At 64.0% G+C, this 18,672-nt stretch overlaps 1 protein-coding gene across 3 annotated transcripts in view; it reads left to right on the top strand.

Annotated features, from left to right (window-relative positions):
- The first annotated feature begins 255 nt into the window (after positions 1 to 255).
- The window catches only part of VAV2 (vav guanine nucleotide exchange factor 2), a 160,756-nt gene continuing 142,339 nt past the window's right edge, over positions 256 to 18,672 (top strand). For all 3 annotated transcript variants that reach the window (XM_027051812.2, XM_027051809.2, XM_053204412.1), the window contains exon 1: positions 256 to 599. In XM_027051812.2, the coding sequence (XP_026907613.2) occupies positions 396 to 599 (204 nt within the window). In that variant the 5' untranslated portion in view covers positions 256 to 395. The remainder of the gene's footprint in view (positions 600 to 18,672) is intronic.

Raw genomic sequence — 18,672 nt, 5'->3', positions numbered from 1 at the left:
CTTTGTCTCGGGCGGGGCAAGAGCGGCGGGAGCCGCGGGGCGGCTGGAGCGCAGCATGCGGCGCCCCGAGGGGCGGATCGCGGGGCGCTGCGGCGGCGGGCGGCGCGGAGCCCGGCCCGGGGCCCGGGGGCGCTCGCGCGTGTGAGGGGCTCCGGCGCGCCGCGCGGCGCCCACCCCGCGGCCGCACGTGGGCGGGAGCGGCGGCCCGCGAGGAGCCGGAGGAGGAGGAAGAGGAGGGGACGCGCGGCGGCGCAGCGGGGACCCGGGGCCGCCCGCGCGAAGCCCCGCCCCGGCCGCCGAGCCCCGCGCGGGCGGGCGGGATGCCCCGCGGCCACCGCACTTTGGCCGGAGCGCTGCCCTGAGCGGGCCCCGGCCGCGCGGCCGCCGCGGGCGCCATGGAGCAGTGGCGGCAGTGCGGCCGCTGGCTCATCGACTGCAAGGTCCTGCCGCCCAACCACCGGGTCGTGTGGCCCTCGGCGGTGGTCTTCGACCTGGCGCAGGCGCTGCGCGACGGCGTCCTCCTGTGCCAGCTGCTGCACAACCTGTCCCCCGGCTCCATCGACCTCAAGGACATCAACTTCCGGCCGCAGATGTCCCAGGTGAGGGTCCGGGCGCGCGGGCGGCCGCGGGGAGGGAGAAGGGCGCGCCCCAGGAGGCGCGAAGTTGACCAAAGTCCCCCAAGCCCGGGGCGCGCCGCCGCCGCCGCCCGTGGGCACGGCCGGGGAGCGCCCCGGGCCGGTCTGCGCCTCCCCGGCGAGGGGAGACTCGCGGCCGGGCGGGGCGCCCGCCCCTGCCGACCCCTCTCCGCGTCCCTCCCGGTCCCGGGGAGCCCGCCACGCCCGGGGGCCTCGTCCGGCGTCGCGCCCTCGGGCTTCGGGTCTGGTGGACTGGACCGTGGACGACGAGCGGGCGCGGTCGCAGGGGTCGGCGGGGCGGGGAGCGGGGGCCGGAGGGCGCGGGTGGGCTCCGGGCGCCGCCTCCAGGACAGGGCCGCACAAGTTGGTGCGATCGGGGGTCCCCGTCGCTCCCCCGGCACCCTCGAGTGTGGCCTTTGTCGTGGCCGAGCGCGTGTGGCTGCAGGCCGGCAGGAAAATGTCTGCGCAGCCGGCAGGAGCTGCTTTTCTTGGCCCCTTAAAGGGAACTTGGCCGAGACTTTAGCAGAATGAAGCTCCGGTCTTGCCCTCCTGGAGTCCCAGAGCTCCCACCCAGCTCCGGTTTGAAGGGGCCCAGGGGGCCAGCCTGGGTCTGGCCAGCGCTGTTGAGGATCCACCTAACTGTTAGCCCCGAAGCCCCCTTCCTCCGTGGCCCTCTGTGGCAAGTCCGCGTGGACAACGGCCATTCATGTGTGACATCGGAAAACAGACTAGGGAGAAGGAGGGATGGAGTGAGTCACGGCTTTTCCAGGCTGGGCTGCATGGCCTCTGCCCTTTGGCTGTGACTGCGTTTCCAAGGAGATGGGGGGCCCCCCCTCCCCCAGGGAGAGGAGGGGGGTGGCTGCTGACAAAGAGGTGCCCTGAGAGGGTAAGGGGGCTGCGCTCCCACTCAGCCCAGGATCAGGGGAGGCAGACGGGCTGGTGAGGGAGCCTGGAGGTGGGGGCATGAGGTCTTAGGGCCCCCCTAAAGCCAGCTCTCTTGCTAACCAGCCCGGAGTGGGGGCCAGGCGCCCTGCTGCAGAATGCTTTCATGAATCCGTTCCCCTCCATCCACCCCTCGGTGGGGGGGGGGGGGGCGCTGGGAGGGAGAAACTGAGGGCAGGAAGGGTTGCCGAGGGCAGAGCCCGCCATGGGCGAGAGTGTGTCTGCCTTTGGCCCTGACACTGCCCAGGCTTGCTGGCTCCTGACGGGTTTCCTGGCTGATTGGCAGGGAGGCTGGGGCACAGACACAGCCTGGGGTGGGTCCTGGAGCTGCCCTTTTTCAGCCGTGGTTTGGGCAGGGGGCGGGGGGGAGGGGGCACTGGCTGTGGCAGGTGGCTTGGCTTAGCCCCTGTGCTGGAAGCGCACAGACATCCCGGGGTTCACGGAGCCGTCCGTGGGACAAGGACACTGACACCGGCACAGCCCCTTTGTGCCCCAGCCTGGGTGAAGGGATGGATGTTGAGGGAGAACTGGGAGGGCCAGTGTCTCTGTGTCTTCCTGGGCATGTCCTGATTGACACCTGGCACTGTTGCCTTGCAGGTAGGTGACCGCCTTCGGGGCCTCAGTTTCCTCATCTGGTTGATGGGAACAGCTGTGGGAGCCACCCCATAGCCACGTGGTGAGGATTCCACGGGGGAAGGCGGAGAACGTCCTCCGTGCAGTGCTGAGTTAACGTTAGTGATTTTAGGAGGGCCCTCTGGGCACTGGCAGGTATCGCTCTTGGCTGAGGGCTGGTCTCCCTGACCTCGAGCCCACCGGTCACCTTGTGGGGGAGGGGGTGGGTCACCCCTGTCTTTGTGTGTCTGCTGCTGATGCGGGGACGGCCGCCGGTGCTCCTTGAACCTGCGTTTGCTGGGTCAGGGGGCTGGTCAGATGGCTGCATCTCTCTAGTCATAGTTAAAGAAACGGTCCTCTTTACCAGGTCTGGCTGTGCGTGGTTCGGGAAAGGAGCTTGGGGGCCTCTCTGTGAGGCTGCTCTTTGTTAATCGGGAAGCTTCCGGTCCCTGGAGGTGGGAGAGGTGTCCTGTCGGCCCGGCCCACGGTGGTTAGATCACAAGGAAAATCAAAGCTTCCCTTTCTTACTGGTCCTGCCCTGGGCGAGGCTCGATCCTGGGGAGGGTACCCCATCCCTGTTTTATAGACGAGGCCGCCACAGCTCAGAGACGTCGACTTGGCCCGGATCACACAGATCAGAAACCACGAGCTCAGCTCTCCCCTCTCGGACTTGAAATGAAGTAGGTTCCGCGAGACTTCCCGAAGCTGTCGGGCTGACTTTCGCATGGGCGCTCCTGGCCTGCTGGTCGGTTGCTCCTGCCGCGTGTCTGTTTCTACCGCGTGGACGGGGTGTGGGGTGTGCGCCTGTTTTCTGTGGGGGTCTGTGGAGGTAAGCGGGTCTGCAGGCCTTTCCCGCGTCCCTGCCGTCCCGGAGTGCCAGAGACCCGTCCAGCCCAGAGGCCTCCACGATGCTCCCTCGTTCCAGAAGGCCGTGCTGGCTGCTCGTGGCGCCGTCGTGGTTTGGGGGGGGGGGGGGGACAGCGTGTGGAATGCCCCTCCACTCTGAGTTGACCTCGGCTGGGCTATCGGCCCCACAGGAGCGTCAGAGCGTGTGCGCTTATGGAGTGTCGGCTGGGTACGGAGCTGGAAACGAGGAGGTGTTCGCAGAGGATCCAAGTTGCCCCTTTGTCAGGCCTCCTGGAGCTGGCAGGTCGGGTGCTTTCATTTTTTTTTTTTTTTTTTTTTTTAATCCAAAATGCCTGGAAGCCGCCTTGGATGTAATTAAACTAATTAGGTATGGCCACAATCTGCTGATCCCAAGGAGAGATCACGTGTGTCCAGAGCCGCTTTGGCCGTGAGGGCCTGAGATGCTGATGCCAGGAGCCAGCCCTTGCGTTGGGTCTGAGCCTTCCGGGTGCCACCCAGCCCCGCCCCGCGCCCACACCACCCTGGCGGGCCTCCTCCCCGGAGAACAGGTTGGGAAGCCCGTCGGCGGGGACACGGCACAGAGAGGGCGTGGGACCCCGGGGCCTACCAGGATTCCTCTCCTGCCCACTCCTTCCCGACCCTGCCTCGTGCCCTTGCTGGTAGACCTCGCCTCCTCTTAGCCTGATTCTTCCTGGAGGCGCTAGTCCAGAGGCCCCTCCTCTGGGAAGCCTCCTCTGATGGCACTCTCCTGTCCCTCGGCGTGGCGAGCCTGGCCGTGGCCCCCAGACCTGGGTGCGTCGCTAACCTCGCACTTACGCGCCCTTACTCCACCCAGCGTGTGGGTGCCACGCTTCTGCTGCGCACTCTGCAAAGCCCAGGAGCTGTGTGTTTTCTGTCGCCCTCCAGACTGGGCCGAGCCCCTCCAGGAGGTCATCTCGGGGTCCCACGGAGCCTGCGTCCCTTTGTTCCTTTGCCGCTGTGTTGCATCATCCCAAGGCAGGCTCTGTGCTTGCTGGGGGGCCCGGGGGGCCAGCTGGGCGGGTCCTGCTCTCATGACGCCCCAGGCGAGTGCGGGCGCACCGCAGAGGTGTCGCCCAGATGCCTGGGGCCGCAGAAGCGGCCTGCAGGTGGCCCGGGTCCTGAGGCCGAGGCGTGCGATGCCAGGGCAGCGGGGAGCAGAGAGGAAGCCTCATACTCGTGGAAAGAGGAAACCTCTTCTGTTTCAATTTTGAAAACGCGTTGGACTCACGGCAAGCTCTGCGTGCTGCACACACAACTGTTTTCGACCCAATTGAGGTGAATGGGTCATTTGGTCCCTCACCCCGAGTGTGTCAGCGCCTTGCCCCCAAACAGGGGCGTTGTCCTCGGTGAGTGCGGCGCGGCCTCCCCGTCACGTCCCGCCGTGTGACCCACTCACACCTCAACGGGTGTCCCTGAAATGCCGGTTCAGCAGAAGGGGCGACCGGGAGGGTTGGCTGCTCTCCCTCTCTCCAGCCCCTCAGCCTTCCCTCGATTTTCAGACCCCAACACCCTGCAGGTACCAGCTGCCTTTTGTTGCAGAACGTCCCTCCGTTGGGTCCCTCTGCGTCCCCTCGGGACTGGATTCGGGTTGTGCGCCTGCGCGGGAGACCGGCCACGATGCCACCCGCTCCCGCCCCTGTCCTGCAGGCGGCAGGTGCTTCGGCTTCGACCCCACTCCCTCACTTGACGGAGGCGGGGTCTGCCGATCCTGTCCTCGGCGTCACTCCGTCCCCCGTCATTCACAGCTTTTCTCCGGAAGGGACTTGGGACAAGGTGCGCCCCCGGTCTTTCCTTCCTCTTTCTTCTCTTCCTTCCTCTCTCTCTTTCTGCCAATTTGGATCGCGGTTTCCTGTTTTATTCCATGCATTAACGTCTGTTACCGTCATCGTTTGTTTTTGCGCTCACGCTCCCTCGGGTTCGACCCCAGGAACTGCTTCTGTGTGTCTTTGACACGTTCCCAGTGTTTTCGGTGCCCTGCCCTCCTTTCTGGCGCGAGACGTCCAGACTCCTTTTTTATTCTTCTTAGTACCTGCCAGGAGTCAGCCGTGTGCTTCCGTCTTGGAGAGGGGTGTTTAGAAGCCAAGCTCTGGGTGCAGGGGTGCACACTGCAGCAGGGCGCTCTCCGTGGTCAGAGCTGGTGGTCTGTGTGTGTGTGTGTGTGTGTGTGTGTGTGTGTGCACCCAGGTGTAGACGTATGTGCTGTGTGCATGTGTGTGTCTGGACACGTTTGCATTTGTCTTTATTTTCCAAGTGTATCAGTGCCACCCCACAGAAATATGTGAGCCGGTCTGTGTTTAAAAACTTCTGGTGATCACATGAAAAAAGTAAATAGTGACGCAAAACTCTGCTCTTAATGACACATTTAAAATTTTTTTTTTTTTAAGGTTTATTCATTTTTGAGACAGACAGAGACAGAGCATGAACAGGGGAGGGTCAGAGAGAGAGGGAGACACAGAATCGGAAGCAGGCTCCAGGCTCCGAGCTGTCGGGACAGAGCCCGAGGCGGGGCTCGAACTCAGGAGCTGCGAGATCATGACCTGAGCGGAAGTCGGACGCCCAACAGACTGAGCCACCCAGGCGCCCCCTTAATGACACATTTTATTTAATCCATGCATTCTCAGCAAGGGGCGATATGGCCCCCAGGGTGGTGGAAATCGGATCTCTGGGGGTAAAGAAATCAAGTGTTTTTTATGTACAGGTGAAGCACAGACGTACATAGAGTACAAAACAGATACACGGTTCCTCTGTCGTATTAAAATTTGATAGCGAGAGGTCGATTAGGAGGTTGATTATGCAGAGTGCCTGGAGCTCCCAGTGGGGACAACTGGAGAAAGAAACCTGCATTTCGCCAGCACTGGTTTTTCCACGCGGCAGGGTTGTGGCTCTGAGCGGCTGGGTAGCGATAGCTGGTCCCTGAGGGCGGGGCTGGGAGTGGGGGTGGGCTAGCAGAGGCCGATGTGCCGGGGTCCCCTCTTTGGCACTGGCCTGACCAACGGGGAGGAGGGGCCCTTGCAAGGCTGTGTGGAGCAGGGTCCTGAGGCCTGGGTGTGGAATCGGCGGGAAAGGCCCGTGGCCGTCATCTGCCCGGGTCGTGGGAAGGCACAGCCTGCCGTTGGTGGACAGCGGGTTGTTTGTGGGGGACGCGCTGCTGGCACCGGTCTGCCTTTGGCCTCGGTGGGCTGGGACGGAACCTGGAAGTTTGCCGTGCATTTGGCGGGGAGGCCGTCCTGAGGGAGGACCTGCGTCTGTCCACGGTCTGGGCCCTGGAGATGGGCGTCTCAGTGCTGGGAATGGGGGGGGCTCTACTGAGCCCGGGGCCAAGTGTGGGGGCTCCGGCCTTGCTGGAGGCTTGACCGGGATGAGCAGCCACGGTGAGCCCCCACCCCAGCGCCTCGTTGGAGCTCTGTCTTGCATGCGGACATGGTGGCCAAGGATGTCCCCTCCCTGGAGAGCGACTGCCTCATCCTTCCCAGAGATGCACTAGGTCCCGCTCTGGGGGTCAGCAGTGTGATGCCCTCCAGCCTCTTCCTCCCGGTCCCGTGCCCAGCATGTTGGTGTCTGTGGCTTCCTGAGTTTGAGGGTGGGACGCCCCCGGGGCGGACAGTGCGGGTGGGGCCCTGGTTTAGGCAGAGACCCAGGCTCAGCCCCACGGCCGAGGCCCTGCCAGGTCGGCCTCCGTCCCGACTGGCCCGTGAGTCCACCCCTCTCTCCCCCAGCAGGGGTGGACCCTCGTCTTGTGTCGAGGGCCAGACGGTACATATTTCAGGCTTTGTGGGCCAGACGGTCTCTGTCGTGACCACTCAACTCTGTCCTCCTGGTGTGAAAGCAGCCGTGGTCTATCTGGAAATGGGTGAGCCGTGGCCGTGTGCCAGTAAACTTCATGGAGACTGAAATTTGATTTCGTATCACTTTCATGTGTCGCCGAATATTATTCTTCTGGTTTTTTCCCCCCCGACCGTTTAAAAACATGGGAACGCGCCCTCAGCTTTGTGGCCCGCGCAGAGCCAGGCAGCGGGCTCCCTTGCCACGCTTGGGGCCTGTCCTGGGCCTGTGAAGGAGCCCTGGTCCCCGGGCTCGGCCCTCCCGGAGTGTGCCGTTCTGTCTCCCTTTGTACCCGGGGCCCTTGGCACGGGCTCCCGCAGCAGGAAGCGCTCAGGAGGAGCAAAGCTTCTCCATCTTGCGCCAGAAATCGTGCCAAGTGCTGGGGCCGTGATCACCCACTTTGTAGGTGAGGCCGCTGAGGCCGCCGGGGCTGGGCCCCCGGGGTCTGGACATTCGGTGAGCGAGGTGAGGGCCCTGACGTGGCGGTGGAGGGACGCACCGGCATCGGCCACTCGGCTCCAGCGGGGACCTCAGTGGCAGCGGGGTCACCGGCCTGGCCGAGTCTCCGTCTCCTCGTCTGCAAAGGGGACGCCCGTGGGCACCCTGCAGGCTGCCGGGCCTGGCGCTGTCCCCGTCTCGTGCCTGGCGCCTGCTGGAAAGGTCTCACAGCCTCTCTCTGCTGCTTCCCTCCCAGAAGCTCAGTGCTGGTGGGCGCAGGAGGTGGGGACAGCTGCAGGGTTTGCTGCCACCTCGTTTGGGGCTGTGTCAGTCCTTAGCTGATGCAGATATTTGGATCCGTGAGGACAGGGACTGAGGAGGGCATGGAGGAACTGACCTTGGAAGCCGGGTGGCTTTAGGTAAGCGAAGGCTGGAGATGGGCGGTTGCTGTAGAAATGGCCCCCATTAAAAACAAAAAAAAATTTTTTTAATGTTTACTTTTGAGAGAGAGAGAGAGCGGGAGAGGGGCAGAGAGAGGGGGAGTCGCAGAATCCGAAGCAGGCTCCAGGCTCTGAGCTGTCAGCACAGAGCCCCACATGGGGCTCGAACTCACGGACCATGAGATCATAACCTGAGCTGAAGTCAGACGCTTAACCGACTGAGCCACCCAGGCGCCCCGGGGATTCTTGATCGTTGCTGCCAGCCGTGCCCCGTCCTGGGAGGGTTTGTCCCCTGACTGCCCAGCACCGGCCCCTCCCCTGGGCCTTAGGAGACCCCGTGAGGCACCAGGTTGGGCACTTAATGGAGAGGTTACGGGGGCTACCCGCGGTCACACAGCTGCGCGGAGCGTGAGGCCTCTTGCCAACCCGCACCACGGCCCTTGGACGGTCCCCACTGGTGAGGAGGCTGGGGGCTGCCCAGGGCCTGAGTCCAGAGGTGGCCCCAGGCTGCCCGGCCCTGCCCTTGTGGCTTCATGGCTCTGGGCCTGTCCTCACCTGCTCCCTGCTGCTGGGAGGGGGCTCACTGTGTCGTTGCTCCTCACTCGTGGTTACGCGCTCATGGGCATTGGGCGAGAGAAACAGGGACCCCTGACACTGTGTCCCTGACCTTCCAGAAGAGGAGACGGCAGGAGGGTTCTTGAAGAGACGAAAGGGGCACTTTCCAATGCAGAAAGCCATCCAGCAGGCCCGCGAGGGGCTGCCTGTCGGGACGCTGGGGAGGTGACAGTGGCCCTACTCCAGTTGTGTGTTCTGACCTGTGTCCCCCCCGGCCCTGCCTGCTCTCCCCAAATGCCATTTCTGGAACTGGGGAATGCACTGCTTGGGGGTGAAGTTGAGGCCTGTTTGGGGGGGGGGTGGGGGTGCCTGAAGCTGGGGTCTCAGGGTGAGGGGGTCTCCCTGTCCCCGCCCGGCCGTGGGGCCCTGCTCAGTGCCCCTCCTCCACCGTCAGATGATGTCAGGTCCCTGCCGAGCTGTCTCCTGGCGCATTCATGGCTCTGCCACGCAGATCAGTGCGTCCCTGAGATGTGGGAGGTGGCAGGGAGGGTGCTGGTCCGCGCCCCCAGGAGTCCCTATGCCGGGGACAGGCCTGGGTGCCAGGTGTCGGCCTGCTCCCGCGCCCCCCCCCCCCCGCCCCAGCCCTGCCTCTGGGTGGTCACCTCCCTCAGTGCACCTCCCTTTCTGCGCCACACGCTTCCAGGTTGCCCAGATGTCCACTTGATCGTCGTAGCTGACCCGTAGGCGCAGGATGCTGCCAGGCGAGGGTGGTGTGGGCACCGATCGCGTGGCGGCCAGTGGCCCCAGGGAGAGGGGACCTCTGCAGAGGCGCGAGGGCTGAGCCACCTGCCAGGGTCCCCACGGCCCCGCCCCTGCCTTCCTCACGTCAGAGCCGAGGCCCACGTTCAAGGCTTCTCTGGCTTGTCCCGGCAAGGGCTGGCTGTGGTCCATGGCGGTGCCCCTGTTTGCTGGCCCCTGGGGCTGGCAGGCGGCTTGCTGAGAGGCCTCAGTGCCCCACAGGAGTGGGCGGTCCCAGCTTATAACTGTACAAGCGGGCGTCTGGTTCCGGGGCCATCGCCACCTGTCCCGGGCACACGGGGCATCTAGGTCAGTCTGCTCGAAACCCGTGTCAGGCCCTCGTGCTCCGGCAGCCACATCCGGAGACCCTCCCTCCCTTCCCTGAGCTCCTCCCACTCTTCCTTTACCCCTCCCTGCCAGAGGTGGGCATCTGTGTGCCCCCAGCCCCCCCGAGTCTCTGGCCTCAGGGGCAGGAGAGAGGACAGCTGACGGGCATTTCGGTGAGGGACGAGACCGCTCGGATCTGAGCTGTTTTCCCGCGTGGGTGATGGCCTCACTCACACAAGAGCTGCCACGGAGACATTCGGTTTTACTTGTTTTCACCCCAGAGCTCGGAGGAAGCAGGCTTGAGGCGCGGCAGCAGGGTGTGACCACACGGCTGCTCCCCCCGGGCCTCTGTGCTCCTGGCTGCAGAAGGGGCCCCCGTCCCTCGAGGTGTCTGGGCGTAGTCGGTGCGGTGAGGGCTCAGGGCCGGTGTCCTGGCTCGGCTGCCGAGCACCGTGGGCCGTGGAGCTTGACCGTCGTGGGGCCTCGGTTTCCTCCTCTGTAGGATGGGGGATCTTTCTCGGCGGGTGAATAGATAAACGTGGGGGTCTCTCCAGACGATGGAGTAGGAGGCGACCAGAGGGAGGAACGAAGCCTGACAGGTGTTGCCGTGTGGACGAACCTCGGGCACGTGTGGAGGGAGAGAAGGCAGACACGAGAGGGTAAGGGCTGTGGGACTCCAGCGATACGAGGTTCCAGGGCAGGTGAATCGACACACACAGCGAGTGGCGGGGGGGTGGTGCGGGGAGCGGGGAGGGAAACCGGGCGGTGAGTGTACTAAATCACCAATCGTAATTTTGTTACGTGTCATTTTTTTAAATGTTTATTTGTAAGAGACAGAGACAGAGAGCGAGCGGGGGAGGGGCAGCGAGAGAGGGAGACGCGAATCTGAAGCAGGCTCCGGGCCCTGAGCTGTCCGCACAGAGCCCGACGTGGGGTTCGAACCCACAAACTGTGAGATCACAACCTGAGCCAAAGTCGGACGCTTTACCTACTGAGCCACCCAGGCGCCCCCCCCTCCTTTTTTAAATTAAAGTTTACTTATTTATTTTTGAGAGAGAGAGAGAGAGAGGGAGGGAGTGCGAGTGCCCGCGAGCAGGGGAGGGGCAGAGAGAGGGAGAGAGAATCCCTAGCAGGCTCCACACTCATCACAGAGCCCATCATGGGGCTCGAACTCGTGAACTGTGAGATCATGACCTGAGCCCAGGTCAAGGGTCAGACGCTTAACTCACTGAGCCACCTGGGCGCCCCTCTGATGTGTCTTACCACACAGGAAGAGCCTTGGGCTGGCGGGGGATTATGTGAGGCATTTGAGCAGGTGCGGGCAGGTGAGTACCTGAAACCCTCACTTGCTGTGCTGGGGGCCTCGGGGCCACCGTGTGACTCCCATGGGCCCCACACACTCTGCCTGTGGCCTCCCTCTTCCACAGAAGATGTAAAGGGCCCAGTTTTATGACCGTGCGGATGTAAAGGCAGGGGTACTAGCAGCATATATCGAAATGTTGTCTTTGACCTCACACCCCTTTGGGCCCCTACAAGTGCTGGCCCGCCGTGCCTGGTGAGTGGCTCAGGCCTGTGTGGTGGCAGGGCACCTTTCTCGGGCCTCTTCTTGTCCTGGGTCCGTGCTGCTGCAGGACTCGGGGCACTGAGGCAGGGCTGGGTGCCCCGGGGGTTCCGCGGGACTTACTTCTCTCTCTGGGAGTGAGGCTTGAGTGGAAGCAGGAAGCAGCTGCCTCCGCTCCAGGCTCCTGACTCAGCGCCTCAGACAGGACGGCCCAGGAGAGCTCCTGAGCTCATGTGTCGGGAGAAAGTCCCTCCTCCTCCCCACCTCCTGTGCACCCGATTCAGAGTGTACGATGAAGGAAGACGGGTGCCGGGAGCATGTGAGAGGTTGCGTCTCAGTGGCCCCACCTGTAAAATGGGACCGTTATCTCTAGGTGCCTCCAAGGGTGATGGGAGGAAGGCTCCTGGGGCATCTGATGTCCCCCGTGAACAACGGAAGCCGCTCGGGGTCTGGCTGCTGGGATCTGTGTTTGCGTAATCCCTCCTGCGGGAAGCCACCCTGCCTCTGACGCGGGAGTCTGCGCTCTGGCTGACAGGTCCCGGGCCTTGTGCCACTGGGTGAAGGAGGGGCATTTTCTCCCTGCCCTGCAGTAGCCCAGCGGCCCTGGAGCCGCGATTGCCCCCCGGAAGCGCACCCGGGGGCGGCATTGGCGTTCAGCAAGGATGCGGGTTTTCTCCGTGTCTCTGGCAGATTCGCTTTTCCTGCGTTGGCGGCCACGCTCCTGGAGCCTTCCCTGCCGTCCCTCCCCCTGACCTTCCCGGCCGGGCGTCCGTGTGGGGGCAGTGGGCTTCCTGAGGGTTCCATCGGGGGAGCGGAGGGGCGGGCTGTGGAGGACGGGCGCCTCTTCTGGGAGTGAATAAGGGCGTCAGTAAATCCAGGCTATAAACCTCTCCTTCCGCAGGCGGCCCTTGTGTGCGGAGCTCACGTCTGCTTTGGCTCTGCGGTGCCGTGAGGCCCGGCTGCATTTCTGGGACTTGTTTCTGGAACTGGGTGCGTGTGCGGACGGATCCCAGTGGACCTTGGGGTCAGGAGGCTGGTGCGACCTGCCGTCTCTCTGTGCATCCCTGCATCCCTGACAGGTCTGCGCGGTGCTGGCCGCCTCCAGTAGGCGGAGAGTGGGGGGGGGGGGTGGGCTCGCGTCCATCCTCCCGGCGGTGGCTGAGGGTTCTGGGGTTTGGCCTGCAGAGCTCCATCCACCCTGTGCACCCCACTCTGGCCAGGGGGCAGGGTCCAGGCGTCGATGGCTGTTGAACGGCTGTTTCTGTTCATGCCAGGGACCACACTCTGGACCGGCTCTGGATCTCCATCCCGAGGCCTCCCCCCTGCACGAGTGTGTCCGGCTGGTGGTGGTTGTGTCCTGCAGGGTGGGAAATGGCCCCGGCCAGGCGGCCAGCAGGTCACCGCCGTGTCTCGCCTTGCCCAGCGGAGCGGCTCCGGTCTTCAGCCTTTCTGCCGCTTTGCCATCTGGCGGCCGTGGGGATGTGCAGGCCAGCACGTGGCCTGCCTCCGGGGGGTGGATCCGGCCGGAGTGCTCAGCCCCTTCCTGTGTTCCTCGGGCGCGGCGGTGTCCCCTGCGTGCTGGGCTGGGTCTGGGCTGCTCCCAGGCTGCCCGGCGATGCCTGGATGATCATAATTAGTCACAGTGCTGGGGGCGCCTGGCCACGGACCTGACCCCGGCAAAGGACGGCCTCGGGGAGCGGGGGTGACCGGGGGCCGTTTGATAGCCCTGGAGGCTGAGGCTCAGGGCGTCCGGGAGCTGGTCGGAGTTCACCGGGAGGGGTGGAGGCGGGACTCAAACCCGTGGCCTCCTGTGGCCACGGGCCCACGCGCCGTGCGTGCCGTCGGATGCACAGCCGCCTGCACGCTCTCGCGGTAATTCACGCGCTGGCATCCCCTCTCCTCTTTTTCTAAACTCATGTGTGTAGTAAAAAAAATTTTTTTCCTCCTTCTGAAAAACGAGAAGATAGAATTTTCACACACCACTCCCTCCTCATGCAAATAAACCTTGGGAGGAATCGGCCTGCCGTCTCCATGGGTGTATTTGGTGGTAATTTAGCTGCTTAAATGGAACATCTGTTAGCCAGCGAGGCTCCGGGGGAACGGAGCAGTAGATCGCAAGAGTGCTGGGGAAGCAGTCCGTTTGCAGCAGGAGCTCAGGCCCCACAGCCACCCCCCGTCCCCCCCCACCCCCCCCGTCCACACCCGCACGTGGAGGGGCGCCTGGCACTGAGGACCACGGTGCGAGGGAAGGACGGGTGAGGCCTGGCGACTGCTTCCGGGAGCTCAGAGTCTGGGGGGGGGGGGGAGCGGCGCCGAGGGGAGCAGCGGTCACCCGGAAGGGGAAGTTAGAGGAACCCAGAGCCACTGCCTTCAAGGCTGTAGGGAGGCAGGGTGGTGGGTGGTGGGTGGCTTGGTCCGGGGTGCAGAGGTGTCACAGAAGGGGGTTGCAGAGAACGTGATGTCCTGGATTTGGCTTCAGAAGGCTCTGTCTTGGGGGCGCCTGGGTGGCTCGGGCCGGTTAAGCTTCTGACTTCGGCTCAGGTCATGATCTCATGGTTCGTGAGTTCGAGCCCCGCGTCGGGCTCTATGCTGACAGCTCAGAGCCTGGAGCCTGCTTCGGATGCTGTGTCTCCCTCTCTCTCTGCCCCTCCCCTACTTGTGCTCTGTTTCTCTCTCTGTGTCTCAAAAAATAAATAAACATTTAAAAACAGAATTAAAAAAAAAAAAAGAAGGCTCTGCCTTGGCCTCAGTGCTGGGAGTGGATTGGAGGCAGACGCAGTCACCCCAGCAGGGAAGTGATCAGGCCTGGCCCGGGTAGGGTAGGGGGTGGTGTGGGGGAGGGGAGAGAAGCTCCCGGCTCCAGGGTGTGGGGGAGGCGGGGTGATGAGGAGGGTGCCCTGATGTCAGGCTTGGACAGTGGTGTAGACGGTGGGGCTCGTCCACATCCCCCCGTGGGGCTCAAGGTCTGCCGTTGGCAGTGGCCCAGGGAAGGCCCGGCTCGCCCAGCGGTCTGTCCGGAATCTGCCCTGCACCGGAGTTGTGGGACGTTTCGGCCCCACCCGGTTGTGTTCTGTGTCTGGCTTTGAGCTTCCTGCCTTTTTTCCGGTCTCTGTGTGGCTGATCACATCAGTGTCCAGGCTGGACTTGGGGGCGGGGGGGCTGGCCCCGGCCTCGCCGTGCCAAACTCTGCGGCCTCTCGTGCGGCCAGGGCCTCGGCAAGAGACCCCTTCCACGAGCACCGGCCTTCATCCTGGACTCCCCTTCCTTGATGATGACGTTCTCTCATCTGCTAACAGCTCTGCCTTCGCCAGCGCGATTGATCAGGTCGTAAGCAGGTGAATCCAGCTCCCTGGGGAAGCACAGATCCCAGTGCGTGCGATTCACCTGCAGGTGACACGACGGCCTTCGCGGAGACCCAGCAAGACGGCCGCAAACCCAAAACCATGGCGTGTGTTGTTTTTAAGTGGTTTTTGCCTGTGGGAAGAGTGTTTTTTCTTAAAAGGGGTTCCGCTTTCCATGAATCTCTTCGAGACCGCTTTATTGCTATTGATTCAGTGAAGCTTTAATCAGGAAACAGGCTCGAGGTGGGCTCTGTGGACAGTAACCTCCCAGCCTCGCCGGTTCGTTCAGTGGAGGAGAATTTGCCGTGGCTCGGTAGCCGCACGGGAGCAGCTGACTGCCGTCTCGAGCTCGAGGCCCGCGTTCGGGCAGGGCCGGACCCCAGGACTTGGGGGCTGTCAGAGGGTGGGGCATCACTGTTTCACACTGGGTGGGACTCAGAGACCCAGGACGGTCTCCCTGCCCCTCACCCCCTTCCTCTGCAGTGAGGGCCCCCAGGCTCTGTAACGGGGGGCAGCACGTAGTGTGGCATGACATTGGCATGGCTGTCAGGAGAGGGGGGACGGTGTTTGTCTAAGGTGTCCCGGAGGGATATCCGGGCCTCCCAGGATGGCGCTGTGGGTAGGGACCCTGGACGGTCACGTCCTGTCCACGAGAGGTTTCTCCCCTCCGCGGGCCCCGGCGTGGATGGCACCAGACACACACGTACGTACAGAAGACTTGCTGGTCTGCCTGCCAGTCGGAGGGCACTGTGCAGTTACCTGTGCATCCCCGGGGCGTCCCCTGGGCGTCCCCGAGGAACCGGGGCTGTTGCCTTAGTCCCCACGTGGCAACCTGCTTTTGTCCCTGCTGTGTCTGCCCCACGTGGCTTCCCGTTCATATTAGTTCATCCGTTCCAAGGTAGGTATTTTCTTCGTGTTCTGACGTCCCCGAAATGAGCGTGGGCCTGGGAGCCTTGTGAGGAGGGCCGTGGCCGGCACTGAGGTCCGCGCGGTTTTGTGTGTGTGTGTGTGTGTGTGTGTGTGTGTGTGTGTGTGTGTGTGTGCAGGGAGGGCATCTTTAGTCAGCAGGGAATGAACGTTGAGACAAACAGCCCCAAACACCGACTTCTAGAGAACCCGGTCAAGGAAGTAATTGACCTGGCAGCACTCTTTCCGGATGGCCTTCTCCGATTCCTCCGTGTTGACGAAATCGTCACGGAGACAGTGGTGTGTGCAGTTCTGGGAATCTTGCGGGGTCGGGATGGGGCCGGGAGGGAGGGCCTGGGCGGGTGTCCCCCGGGGGATGGGGAGTGTGGGGGACGGAGCCCACTCTGCACCCAGCCTCTGGGTCCTGGGGGGCGACGGGGAGGATTCCTTTTGTCTTCAGGCCTCTCTCTGCGCAGCCTTGCGTCCTGGAGCCTCTGCCCCCCAGGTGCCCAGGAGGGTCAGAGAGTGGGCACAGTTGAGCTGGGGGCGCCCACATGGTCTGCCTGCGCCCCCTATCCTCTGGCACTGGGCTGCCATGTTTTGCCGCACCTTAGCCCAGGCTTTGAGTTCCATGAGGCCACCGGAGTGGGGACACGGGTGGCTGGGGGCCATCAGGACGGGTGTCCCAGGACCGGGTTGTCGGGAGGCTGGGGGATGAGTAGCCAGGGGCAGGGGCGGGCCCTTGGGGCGGCACCCCTTTCCTGTCCTAGGGGTGGGTGCGGAGCCGGGGGCGGCCGCCTCTGAGGACCCGAGGCCGCCCTTCCGCCTCCTTCAGACTCATCGATCCGAGCGTGTTTTCCTGGACGGGTTTCAGCGGCTGTTCCCAGAGCAGCTTGTTAAGGCTCGTCCTTGCTTCTCAGCGAGCAAGGTGCCGCTGGCTGAGCAGTGCTCCAGACCAGCCATCCTGGGGGTCGGCCGTGGGACGTGCGTCCCCGAAGCTCCCCTCCGGGAACCAGAGGTCAGGTAGCCGGCCCTCAGCTTGCCTTTCTGGCTGGTCTTCTCTCAAGCCAGCCGTTTGGCTCTGGGGCCAGAAGCGGGGGCAGCTGTTGAGGACCCCCGGGCAGTAAAAGTAGCTTATTGCCCTGCCTGAGTGTGGGGTCCGGGGAAGGAAGGAGCTGGGCGCCGGGCCACACGTGTCCTCGGTGCCTCCTCTCCCACATCTCCTGAGGTCCAGCCAGAGCGGAGAGGGGGTTCCGGACCCTTGGGGTGGGGTCCGCAGCCCCAGACAGCAGCGTTCGGCCACTCTGCTTGTCTTCAGGGGAGCGGTACTCTCCATTAGAGCACCCCGTTTCCTTCCTCTCTGCTGCCCTTGGCTTTTCGGCCACAGACTGGCCCCCAGGCATCTGTGGAGGCTTCCAGATGTGGTCTGGGCCCGGCCTGCCGGAAAAGCCGTCCCGAGAAGGACAGGGAGGGGCACCCGGTGTGGCTGCTCGGTGTGGATCGGTGGGTGATGGGTCGGGACCTTCTGCTTACCTGCCCTCCCTGCAGCGGCATCTGCGGTCCGTCAGCCCTGGATCCCCCCTGGGGTATCCAGCCTCGTGACGGTGACCGCTCCTCCCCTCTGAGCACCTGCCTCCTGCTCCCCCTTCCTTGGGCTCAGGCAGCCCCTCCCCCTTCCATGACCTCCCCCGCCTGGTGTTCCCACAGCTCTGCTCCTACTCAGCGGGCATTGGCCCTGGCGGCTTTCCCTGCCCTGCCCTGGCATGGGGGCCGGGGGCTCTGTTCAGCGCAGCCCGGGAACAGCCCTCTCCCATCTCTCCCTGGAGTTGGACCCCGTCTCTCTGAATCTGAGGCGCCTTCTTCCTGGGTGCCAGACTCCTTTACTGAACAGAGGGTGTCGCAGAGTCAGGTTGACAAAGCGCCACAGGCCTGGGCCGGCAGAGCATCCTGCGTCAACCGTCTGGAGGGAGGAAAGAGCCTCGCCCTGACTGCGCCTCCCTGCGCTGCGGCTGTTGGTGTTAGCAGGCTCCCGGCCGAGAGGAAACAGAACGCACTCCGCTTCCACTTTCTTCTTAGGCTGGTGCTTGGTTTCCCGGCTTGAGGAAGTCGTTGGCAGTGATGCTTCGGGGTTGGGGGCGAAGCTTCCGGAGGGATCCTCCCGGTGGGACGTCCCTTTGGCCCGAGCTCAGGGCGAGGCTCCCTGCTGGGCGGCTGTACGCCCCGGGCCCCTGGGCCACCTTGGCCTTTGCTCAGCGGTTGGAGGCCTCTCCAGGGACCCGGGGAGGCGGGGAAGGGAGCCTCAGTGTCATGGTTAGTGTTTTAGCTGCGAGATCATGAAATTTCCCACGGACCAGAACTTTCTCAGCCCGGCTTGGGCCTGGGAGGGGCAGCTCTGACCTCCCCCGTGCACCAGCGGCAGGCCGTGTCTGACTGTGGTGGGGTTGGCATCACGAAGCTGGTTTTTGTGTCTGTCCGACTCTTCCTGGAGACAGAGGAGCGGTGAGCAGCGTCCTGCATGAAGGACCTGAGGGTCTCCCGGCGACCGGGGCCCCAGGGCTTGCCAGCTCTTCCCGGCACGTGTGTCCTGGGGCGGCCCCTCAGCCTGGAGGCCTTACAAGGACAGAGATCTCTCCTGTCATCTGGTAGAGGCCCCAAGGTGTCGTCGAAGGCCCCAGGGCACGGTCCCTCCCGGCCATCCAGGGGACGCCTCTCTCAACGCATCATCCAGTCTCTGCCTCTGTCTTGCCTTCTCCGCCCTGTGTGTCCCCACCAGGCTTCTGACCTGTGGGGCCTGCCTTTCTGTCCCCGTGCTCTGGCCCGCCCCCGGACGCCCCTGTGGTCTGCAGCTGGTGGGCCGCAAGATTCCCCCCCCACCCGGAGCCGCTCCACTGCTCTCTCACTTCCCTTGGCCGCCCCCTCCCCGCCCCCTTCTCCCGAAAATAACCCCGGGGTGGGCGGGCACCTTGCAGGCCCAGCCTAGGAGCCTCGGTTTAACCGTCTCTTCCCGTGGGGGGTGGGCAGAGGCTCGCGCTTTCCTACTCGGTGCCCTCGTGCCTGGCACCGTGCAGGGCCGGGCAGCCGTTTGAGTGATGCAGGGGTGAATCATGAATGAACGAAGCAGGGAAGGTGGGTGGCCTGCCCGGGGCTTCCCAGGGCCCTCGTCTGCGGAGGCTGCCCGTGCCTGTCTGTGCCCAAGGCCGTTGGGCTGTGACCGTCCCCTGCGGCGGCCCTGCCTCCACGCGCCCCGTAGCGGACAGGGGCTCAGCTGTGGGAATGGCCCGGGAGGGACAGAGCCAGTTACTGTCGCGTAAATGTGATCTCGAAACCCTGGAAACACCCGGAATGCCCGACGGGAGGCGTCGCTGGAGTGTGTGGCCTGCGTCCGGGGAGATTCCCAAACACCAGGC

This window comes from Acinonyx jubatus, chromosome D4, assembly GCF_027475565.1.
Source record: "Acinonyx jubatus isolate Ajub_Pintada_27869175 chromosome D4, VMU_Ajub_asm_v1.0, whole genome shotgun sequence".
In the NCBI taxonomy this organism is placed as follows: domain Eukaryota; kingdom Metazoa; phylum Chordata; class Mammalia; order Carnivora; family Felidae; genus Acinonyx; species Acinonyx jubatus.
This window is presented reverse-complemented; position numbering and strand designations above follow the sequence as displayed.